Here is an 11,491-nt window from a genome sequence, read left to right as displayed (position 1 = left end):
TAACCTCTAGAGTGGTTTTGGTAAGGTTCTATAGATTGGTTCATACCAGTTTCAGAATTTCCTTTGTGCCTTTTTCTTCTTCTTTTGTTTCTCATGTATTTTAGTCCATTAAATTTTGTATTTATTAGTTTTTCCTCCTTTTCTTTGAACGGGCCGGCCCAATGTCGAGGGCGTCACCTTGTTGTCATGGGTCTAGTTCTTGAGAGCTCCTGTTCGACGCTCGTTAGCGTCAAACAGGGGAGTTTTCGCTGAAGGTTTTGCGCAAGCGGGCCGGCCCATTCCTAGGAGTCGAGGGAACATAATAAGAATGGAAAATATAACCTCTAGAGTGGTTTTGGTAAGGTTCTTTAGATTGGTTCATACCAGTTTCAGAATTTCCTTTGTGCCTTTTTCTTCTTCTTTTGTTTCTCATGTACTTTAGTCCATTAAATTTTGTATTTATTAGTTTTTCCTCCTTTTCCTTGAACGGGCCGGCCCAATGTCGAGGGCGTCACCTTGTTGTCATGGGTCTAGTTCTTGAGAGCTCCTGTTCGACGCTCGTTAGCGTCAAACAGGTGAGTTTTCGCTGAAGGTTTTGCGCAAGCGGGCCGGCCCATTCCTAGGAGTCGAGGGAACATAATAAGAATGGAAAATATAACCTCTAGAGTGGTTTTGGTAAGGTTCTATAGATTGGTTCATACCAGTTTCAGAATTTCCTTTGTGCCTTTTTCTTCTTCTTTTGTTTCTCATGTACTTTAGTCCATTAAATTTTGTATTTATTAGTTTTTCCTCCTTTTCTTTGAACGGGCCGGCCCAATGTCGAGGGCGTCACCTTGTTGTCATGGGTCTAGTTCTTGAGAGCTCCTGTTCGACGCTCGTTAGCGTCAAACAGGGGAGTTTTCGCTGAAGGTTTTGCGCAAGCGGGCCGGCCCATTCCTAGGAGTCGAGGGAACATAATAAGAATGGAAAAAATACCATCATATGATATAGTCGAGCTCTCGACCTAACTCTGGTTAACAGTGTTGCCAACCACTACATCAAGGGACTGGGCATGTCTTTAATAACGGCGCCACCCTTGAAGTGCTATGTGCACCGGCAGATCGATTTTTCTTCCTTAGAAAATGAATAATGTTTTTTTGAACAAATTTCAAAACTAGAATTTTAAAATGTATTTTTTAAAGAACGTGAAAATTATTAAAACATGAATACAATTATGAATTCAAACATTTATTGATTCTTTTACGTACGATAAACAAATTTTAGCTATATATTGAACTTTTTGTAATATACGCTGAACAACTTTTAACTGCACATTGAACATTTTTGTTATAAACACCGAACAATATTTAAAACACATTGAACTTTTTGGTGATATACGATGGACAACTTTTAAATATACATTGAACATTTTATGTAATATACGCTGAACAATTTGAACTACACATTGAACATTTTTGTGAAATACGCTAAACAACATGTAAATACATGTTGAATAATTTTGTGAAATACGATGAACAATTTTTTGAATTGTGAACAAAATTTTAAAAAGTGAATCGAATTTGAAACTGTGAAGAATTTTTGAAATCATGAGCAAAATGAAAATGCTTTTGAAAACAAAGGATAAAATAAAAACGAAAAAGGATAAATAAAAGGAAAGAAATAGAAGCAGAAACAGAAAAAACAAACACAACAAAAAAGAAAAAGGAAAACGGAGAAAACCAGAAAACCGGCAAAAAGAAAAAAAACAGAAAAAATCGGTTGAGGTATCCTTCTAGAAGGTTCCAGAACCATTTTGCCTCCTTTGATGCTGGAATTGGGCCGGCCCGTTTCGCGGTGCACTCTCGAGCGCTTCAGCGGAAGCACAGTATCTGGACGCTCGCGGGCGTCAAATAGGAAACGCCCTAGTCCTTATAGGTCTATTTGACTGCCCTCGAACGACATCGGGTCGTCGGTGGGCCTGTGGCTTCCACGGCCAATGTTGTGCAAACAACAGCGAAGTTTCGAGGAGGAGGAGGCCGCGCCACCACTTGCCACCACCAACACCCTGCAGCACTCACCACTCTCCTCCCCTTCTTTGATTCGGTCGCTTCTCGTTGTTGGTGCCTAAATCGACGCATCTACGCCTGCCATTGTCGTCACCGCATTCAACACACCCAGGCCCTAGCACCATCACGTTTCGACGAGGAACGAATTGCGCAACCACCTCGTCCACTTTTCACCGTCCTACCTGCCTCCACACGCCACAACCGTCACACTGTAGCACCCCTCGCGCTCGTCCCCCGTTTTGATTTGGCCGCTTCTTGTCGTCGACGCCTAAATAAACGCATATAATATCGTCGCCAACGTTGCCGGATTTGGCGGGGACCAAACTACGCAGTCACCTCGACCGCTCCACACTGCCTCACGGCATGTCATCCTCTCAACACTTTAATCTCGCCCATCGACCGATCGCCAGCACAACCATGTCCATCGGTCGACCGGGCTCAACCCTCGCCCAACAGCTCGTCGACGAGTCTCTATCGGTAATCAAGTGTGATAACTAGTGGCGGCTGGTATTGTGGCTTGTCACGAGCTCGCCCAAACATCCTAGATGTGTTTTCTACAAGTGTAAAATGGACGAAGTGAGTACAATTTTGTACGACTGTTCTTCGGATCCGTAGCAATTTGAAACTCGTTGTTTGCTTAAAATTTTATGTAGAAAGGATGCAAGTTTTGGTATTGAAAAGAAAAGTACATTGATTTATTGCTATCAATAAGCGTGTAACTGGTTTTTTTACAGGATAAATGTGTAACTAGTTAAAGGATAAGAGGCCATATAGGTGGTGTTTGGTTCTCTAGTCCTATGACTTTTTCTAGTCCCAACTAAAAAGTCCCTAGTCCCTAAAAAGTCATTCCCTGTTTGTTTCTAGAGACTAAAAAGTCCCTAGTCCCTTCCTAGAGGTTATTAAATGACCATGTTGCCCCTAGTATATAGAAAAATAACAATCAAACAACACCATGGGGTGGCGGGCCAATGGGTGCATGAAGAGGCATTGTTGGAAAAGTTCTAAAAAGACTCTCCTTGAGAGTCTTCTTCATTTAGTCCCAAATGACTAGTTTAGTTCCTAAAAAGTTCCTCCGGTTTGGTAAAAAAGTCTCTAAGAGACAAACACCCCCATAGAGGCCTAAATTAAAAGGGATGCTCTATCACCCATAAAGTGATGCCCGGTCGCCAAATCCATTTTATAAAATAGAAAGATCTTTAAAACAAATTCTATATATTTAAGAAGTTCACCCCCACTACTTGATTTATCTCAACATGCAGCATAGACATCTCAGCATCCAATTACATCCAGCCACATCCACCACTACCTCATTTTCCTGCATTCTGGCGAAGCCACGTCATTGTTTCAGTTTTCCTTTTTTTAGTGGTATCGTTTCAGTTTTCCTACCAACGCCGCTCCCTCCATCGAGTCGCTGGCTGGATTTGTTTTTTTTCTTTTGCGCTGGCTTGATGCGTAACCCGTGTATGTTTCTTCCAGGTGGGTTCTACGATTTTATTTTATTTTTTTGCACGTGAACGTCTAAGCAATCCTTTTGATACGTGGGCTGTAGCCCATGTCTGTTAGCTGCCCATGTAGTCTGTTCGACTAGGTCGCTCACGAGTCACGATCATCTTCTCCACTGCGACTCTCATCCTCATCACCGTCGCTATCTCTTCCCATGCCATCGCCTTTATCTCTTCCGCAGCTACAGATGCACATGAAACCGTAGCATTCATCACTCATAATTATCTTGCCCTCCATTACCAGGAGAAGTGCTAGACTGTTATTCTCCCGCACGACCATCGATCTACCTATCCTCCAACACCACTCTGGGCGTTTGGATGCTGGTTAGGCCGCCGTTCCGTTCCCGGACACCCAGATCATCGAGGAAGAAATAGATGAATAAATCTATGAGCGTGGTTGCTCTCATCCAGATCCGACACGCCCGCCTGTCTGCCTCGCCTCCAACTTCTTCCTTAGTGTGGGACACGGGCCGAGCCGTCGTTCTGTTGCCAGCCACCGACAATACCAGATCCTCAATGACCTCCGTCGCCCTCGACGGCGAGGAGTCTGACTACATAAGCAAAGATGACTTCCAAAGGGACTCCACCTTTGGGGCTTGAGCATCAGCTTATCAGGAGACAGGAGTACCACATGCTTCTATGTGGTTGGGTTGTTCGGATTCTGGCTTGGTGGCCGCTTCCCGGTCCCCACTCACGCCTCCGATCCCCTCTAGGTTAGGATATCAACTCTCATTGTACTTCAGGGAGATGCTCTTTAACTTGGACATAAGGTAGCAGATATCAATTTGGAGTATACACTGCGATATTTATTTTCTCCATTTGTCCGAGTCAAGTGTTGAGTGCTAATGGAGTATATGTCTCTCTTTTTTCAGCAATATAGTGTTTATTCTTATTGGCATGATGCCTACCAAGGGGTTGCCAAAATATATCAATCAGACCATCTTACTTCTTACATATGTATTCATAATGCTCCTTTTTTTTTCTTCCACATGGATATGTTTTACTTGGTGGTAGCCTGAATTTGTTCCTGCCCAATTAAACCTTTCATTTTACCATCTTTGTTGCAGGTTCTGCTGTATTATACTCACTACCAAGGTGCAGTACGCGTCAAAAACTACCAAGGTGCAGTTCCTTTTCCTTAAATTTGAATGTATGCTAGCTGTTTCCGATAGCTTAGCATGAAAGTTTGCAATTTGTTCAATTCAACATGTTACTACTGTTCAAGTGCTCCTCCCAATAGTTCATTACATAACAGTTGAATTTCATGCCATTGATTAGAAGCACCGACAGTTATTATACATGATTGTTTTTTATCAAGTCCATTCCACATCTTCATGTAATATGTAGTTGCAAATCCAAAGATGGTTATTTGGTGGTTGATGCAGTTTCAAATTAATTGTGGTGGTTATTTGTATTAACTTGAAGTTTCCTAACTGCCATTTTTTTGTTCTTTTTACAGATAACAGAAATTTCACATTGTAAGGATAACTTTTCGTATGAAGTTCTAGGAACCAGGACAAACTCTCACATTGACGAGAATAATTTTTCACGTGGAGTTTTAGGGACCAGAACAAACTGTAACAATTAGCCACAATTTACAATTTACATATATTAGAACAACTTCTATATTAGGATGCTTAGTGTCATTTCCATTGTATTTGAGACTTCTTATGTATGTGATGTTTTTCTTTAGATTTTTTCCATGCCTGTTGATATTTTATAATTTTTTGTCTGTAATTTTTATAATTTGTATCTATGCATCATGTTTCGCAGCAACACGCGGGGTATCATAGCATTGTCTTCTTTTTTTTTGTGCAAGAAGAAATAGGGAGAAGCTACAGAGGGTACAAACATAGTTCCAAACTTTTCGCTGTCATACATTCGACATGATCATAAGCCTCTCTTTATTTCTGAGAAAATCATGGATCTATAAAGAAGAGAAGCTACAAAGGGTACTTAGCATTTTTCAAATATTCCCTGTGATATATAACGAGAAGCCTGTCATAGCAGTTCCGTTTTCCATAATAATTTACATTTGCTTTCATGACTAACCATGCTCAATAAACTGTGGGAAAAAGATAGACTTATATTGCTACTATTTGCACTAGCTTCCATTCATTTCACATTGTTCAATACTTAATTTTGATCGCTTGTGCAAGGTGCAAACTTCTGGGAGCACACCTGCAGAATCACTTGGACAATGTATTCTTCTTTGTTGAGCACAGAGTGCAAGCCGATATCTATCGTAAAATCATTCTCCAAGTAGTGTTTGGCAACAAAAATCATCTCAAAATTATGTATCTACTATGCGAACAAATTTATTCGATTTATGTATCATATCATGTGCATTCACCAAGTGTTCCCGCAGCAACGTGGCGGGTTATCATCTAGTATTTTGAGAAGTTCAACCTCATGCAATATTTGGTCATTAATCGACTGGGCATGCAAATTTCTGAATAAGATAATGTAAAAGTCAGGAGCTGTAAAATCATGGCAATGGGAGTCGGTGCTATAAATGATCAAACCCTACGCATTCCGGCGACCCCCAGTGCCCCCTCTTTAGTATCTTATCCTGGATTATCCGTTTGCATAGTGTGCAGTAGCTGGTTCGGCACGCCCAACAGAAGACATATTTCTCATCATCCTGCATGACATCAATAAATTAGTTAGATGCATAGAGAGGCAAATCAGTGGTGTTTAGATTGGTCACGGGGCACCAGCAATAGGAAATGGATAGAATTCTGCTCTACTGATGCCCTGCTCCATTAAATTCAGAAGATATGTCTTGTTACCTTGAAATTTGTTTCGCGACATTTGGGGCATCTTATGGTGCCGCCCAATGGTTGTTTTTGAGCTCGCATCTGAATTCCATTCTGTAGTTCAATCATTTGCTTGTCCCAGTCGGTCATATCTGCAGCCTCGAAGAGCCGACAGTTCCTGAATCAAACAGATTTGAGGGTTTTCAATCGCACATGCACATAGGTAAGTAAGACAAATATCATGGATGGATTCCCTCATAGGGGTAGGAATATTTGATGTTGTAGGAGATAAGACGACCTACTTGAAGTGATCATAGCCATTGATTGTCTTGCAGCAACGAAAGCAAAATAGCTGACCACAACTAGTGCACATCACTTTATTGCAGCCTGCGCTTTTGTTGATGGCCATTCGACAATTTGAACATACCCGAACATCTTTGTACAGTTCTCTGATGTTCAGCATTTCCTCTGACATCCCCCTTTCATTCAACTTGCCTGACGCCTTCAATCGTAAAATTATAAACAACAATATGCCCAGTAAAATAATGGCATTACATTACTATGGAAAATATTTTAGTTGCATCTTTACCTTCCGGCGCTGGAGCTTTTGTTCTGGAGTTGGACACTGCTTCCCTGGATGCCGTACTTCCTTGCAAGAACCGCAGAAGGTAAATGAACATTTCGGACATTGTGCGTTGTTATCCTCATCTTCCATGCAGCCGAGTGTTTGACAAAAAACTACCAGTTTAGGGGTTCGCGTCCCACAGAACTACCACATTTTTAAAAATGGCCGAAAACTACCAAAAAAACGTAAAAACGTGACTAAAAACTACCAGATTGACTGAATGATGGTTTTGACCGTTTTAATCGCGATTCTGACGTGAGTGGCCCACTTGCCAGGCGGGCGGCCCGGCTAACGGCTAACGGCGCGCGCGGGGGGCCGTTAGAGCCGCTCGTCGGTCGCACCTGGTCGGACCAGGTCAGACCTGGCCGGCCGGCTCCCCATTCCCCACCCTCTCTCACTCTCCCCCGAGCTCCTCCCTAGCCCTAGCCGTCGCCAGCCATGGCGGCGGTGGATGCAAACTCCGGCGGCGATTCAGGCATACCTCCGGGCGGCAGCGCGACGCAACAGCCTTCTCGGTCCGAATCTTATCCTTCCGCGGGCGGCGCGCAGCAGAGGTTGGATTGGTCGGTGCCGGCGCGACCACCGTCGACGACAAGAAGCAGAGCTCAAGGTCGGCAGAAGCTTCCTCGTTCTGCGGGCGGTGACAGGTATGGCATAGTTTTTTGCATGGTTGTGAGATTCAGAGATTCAGAGAATGAGTAAATTAGGCTAGTTTTTTGCATGGTTAGATTCAGTTATCGTGACCTTGCAAATTGTTAGTATTGTGCATACTTTGTTGTGTAAGAAACTGAAAAAAGCAGTTTGATAGAAACTCAATATTGTGCCTAGTTAGGTTCAGTTATCCTGTTTTCAGTTAATAAAGGTATTTCATTTTATAATCTTCAGAATTGATGACCCAAAGTGGTCAATTTGGTTCCATTTCAATGCCAGAGAATCTGTGGTTCGAAATATATACCAGTCAGACATATCATATTTGACAATGCTTTCTCTTATTGAGAGTGAGGGCTTTGTGGCTGATGATTATATGTACTATGTATTTGATGAGGAGAAAGGATTAGAAGGTTTAGATAAAATATGTTGTGAAGATGATGTGCAGCAGATGTTGGCACACTCTCATAATGAAAAGTTTCTGAACATAAGAGTAGTGGGAGTTCTTGAGGAATGTAATGCAGATGAAAATCATGAAAACAGAGATAGTTATTTTGCTGAAATTGCATTAACAGTCAACAAAGTTGCACTAATTTGGTGGATATAAGCATGGACAGAAAGGAAGAGCTGAAGAAAAGCATGGTGCAGAGAGAGGCTGACCTTAACTATTTTGAAGGTGACACTGATGTGTCAGAATTTGTTTCTGATGATGAAGCTGCAAATTCAGGTTCAGATGGGAACAATGTGGATTTTCGTTCAGAGTATTCCTCTGAAGATGAAGTTGCAAAACAAGATACAACAGTGGTACAGAAACTAAAGGTAGTGAGAAAACCTGGTCCAACCAGTAGATCCCACCATGAGGTTGAGAAAATGGAGAAAGCAGATTGGTTCCCTGAAGCAGATGAAAAATGTTTCCCTGGTGATTATGGCATCAGTGCTGAAGAAGATGAGCCTGAAGGATCCTATAAACTACCAAGTGGTAGGAAGAGAATGAATAAGAAGTTGAAAGACAGGATATGGTATGATCACAAACTTCAAGGACCAGTAGAACAGTTCTGTAAGGGCTTGTGCTTCACCACTGTGTATGAGTTCAGAGATGCACTTAGGGATTTTCACATTAGGACTTTGAGAAATTTTCAGTACCACAGAAATGCCCCAGATAGGATTATTGTTTGGTGCTCAGAGAGAGCCGCCCAGGGATGTGATTTTTATATATGTGCCTCTAAGTTAGCTCATGAAAAAACATTCTGCATCAAGAAGTGTGATATGTTGCACACTTGTGGAGCATGTGCAGAGTCCACAAAGGTTACTACTAAGTGGATGTCAAGGTCAGTAGAGGCGGCATTGAGAGAAGACATTAGATCTCATGTGGATGCATTAATTAAGAAGACAAAAACTAAGTTTTTAGTGGATGTATCAAGAAGTGTGGCATATAGGGCAAGGAGGAAGGCTCTTGATGTAGTTCAAGGTGACCACAAGCAGCAGTACTTGAGGCTCAGGGATTATCTTCAAGCAGTTCTTGACACAAACCCAGGTAGCAGGTGTATAGTAACAACATTTGAAGATCCAGAGAACTCAGCACCTACTCCTAGATTTAAGTATATGTTCTATTGTTTAGCAGCTTCAAAGGAAGGTTTCCTTAATGGTTGCAGACCATTTATAGGTCTTGATGGATGCTTCATCAAGTTAACCACTGGACAGCAAATTCTTGCAGCCACAGGAAGGGATGGAAACAACAATATTTATCCTATAGCTTTTGGTGTGGTTGATAAGGAAGATGGTGAAAGTTGGAATTGGGTTTTAACTCAATTGAGATGTTGCATTGGCAGTGGCAAAAATTTGGAACATACACTATCATGTCTGACAGGCAAAAGGTTGGGAAGAATTTCATTGAGCAATTTATGTTATTACTTTTTTAATTATTTCATTTTGTTCAATTGTATTAATAATTCGTGAATGTACAGGGCTTGCTTAAGGTAATAAATGAGGTATTCCCTGATTCACCTCAAAGGTATTGTCTTAGGCACATAAATGCAAATTTTCAATCTGCTGGATTTAGAGGCCAGGAACTAAAGAAGTGTATTGACAAGGCTAGCTACTCCTACACTAAACATGGGAATGAACTAGGCATGGTAGAGCTGAAAGCACAGTCTGAGGATGCTTGGAAATGGCTCAAGAAAATTGAGGTCTCTACTTGGGCTAGGTTTGCTATGGATCATACTTGCAAAACAGATTTAGTTGTGAACAATATAAGTGAAGTCTTCAACAAGATGATACTGGATGTTAGGGCCAAACCAATAAGGACAATGTTTGAAGGGATTAGGACTAAGCAAATGATCAAGAGGAAACAAACTAGGGAGAAGTTACAGATTAACAGGTGGACAATCACACCAACCTACTCAGAGATTTTAGAAGAGAACAAGCAGTATGCCAAGTATTGCCAGGCTGACAGAGCTGGTCCAACAATTTGGCAAGTTACTAGCAAAGAAAAACTGTATTGTGTGGACATGGAAGGGTATACATGTGACTGCAAGAGATGGAACATGATTGGTGTACCTTGCAGTCATGGCATATCTGTACTGACAAAGCAAAAGCTGCATCCTGAGGACTATGTCAATGACTTTTTCAATAAGCCACTTTATTTGGAGACATACAAAGAAATTATATACCCTATTCCTGGTCCAGATTTCTGGCCTCACACAAACACTCCAGACATTCAACCTCCTGTGTTCAAAGAAAAGGCAGGCAGAAAACAGACTACAAGGAGGAACGGAGAGTTTGAAGTTCCTGCCCGAGACACTAGTAGGATGGGAACAATTACCTGTGGAAATTATGGGTTGGAAGGACATAAGTATACAAGTTGCAATAAGACTCTTAGGCCTAAACTGCAAATGAGGAAAAACAAACACTAGGTAATTATCAAGCATCAGAGCAATGTTTCCTTTTACATAGTCTAATCTAAGTTAAGTTGGACCTTTAATGTAGAAAAACAGGGTAGTCTATGCACCTGCTCCATCTGCTCCAGTACAAACTCCAAGAGCACCAGCCCCTAGTGCAAGAGCACCAGCTCCTGCTGCATCAGCACCAGCACCACATGCAAGAGCACCAGCTCCTGCTGCATCTGCACCAGCTCCTACTACAATAGCTAAAAGGGGTAGGCCTGCAGGTGGAGGGAGAGGCAAGGGATTCAGTGCACCAATATCTGTTGCTGCAACTTCAGATGTTTTGGCTGGTAACAAAAGGAAGAGGTTTGCAAGCAGCAGATTGAGGGGTTATTTCTATGCAAGTGGTAACTGACACTATAAAAAGGTAGAACTTCTCTCTTTGAACCTGTTTGAATAAGTTTAGAACCTGTTTCACTTTGTTTTGAACCTGTCGGTACTTTTCTGCATGAGTCTGTCTGAATTTGTGTGAACCTGACCGAACCTGACTGTACTTCTATCAAATTTGTGGTGTAACGTGGGCCTGATGGTGGGCTTCCGTGTTGGACCTAACTAACCCACCAAGCCTGCCACACTGTCTACATAAGAGAGGCCACCAGAAACCATTGGATCCCTGCGCCTCATTCCCCTTGACCAAAACCTAGCTGCCACTGATGGATCCACAGTTAGGAGAGGTAGTTGATGAACAAGACGAGGTTGCTAGGGCTGAAAGGAGGGGCCAACCATCGACCACAGGCACAGGAGCGACGCTAGCGGATTGCTGCCATGATTATGGCGGAACGCAACCAGAATGACGTGAAGCAGTTCAAGGAGGTGTTCCCAGAAGGAACCAACATCACAGATGAACTAATCATCTGGTGGGCTAGAGACAGGGCATCTTTCTGTCGATTCCAAGCAACAAGGAAGAGATGGACTCAGATCCTGGCTGCAGCAGAAGGAAGACAGGATTGGGATTAGTTCAACGCGGTAGTTTCTGACTAAATTGTGGTGT

General features: G+C 42.3%; 1 protein-coding gene across 1 annotated transcript in view; it reads right to left on the bottom strand.

Moving 5' to 3' along the window:
• Positions 1-6,035: 6,035 nt before the first annotated feature.
• Positions 6,036-11,491, bottom strand: part of LOC125537802 (uncharacterized) — an 85,982-nt gene continuing 80,526 nt past the window's right edge. Inside the window, exons 3-6 of the mRNA XM_087540102.1 lie at positions 6,875-6,993; positions 6,588-6,787; positions 6,319-6,463; positions 6,036-6,170 (exon numbers count right to left, since the gene is read on the bottom strand). Of these exons, the coding sequence (XP_087396228.1) occupies positions 6,036-6,170; positions 6,319-6,463; positions 6,588-6,787; positions 6,875-6,993 (599 nt within the window). The remainder of the gene's footprint in view (positions 6,171-6,318; positions 6,464-6,587; positions 6,788-6,874; positions 6,994-11,491) is intronic.

This window comes from Triticum urartu, chromosome 2A (genome assembly GCF_056163025.1).
Source record: "Triticum urartu cultivar PI428250 chromosome 2A, HENAU_Tu73, whole genome shotgun sequence".
Taxonomy (NCBI): Eukaryota; Viridiplantae; Streptophyta; class Magnoliopsida; order Poales; family Poaceae; genus Triticum; species Triticum urartu.
This window is presented reverse-complemented; position numbering and strand designations above follow the sequence as displayed.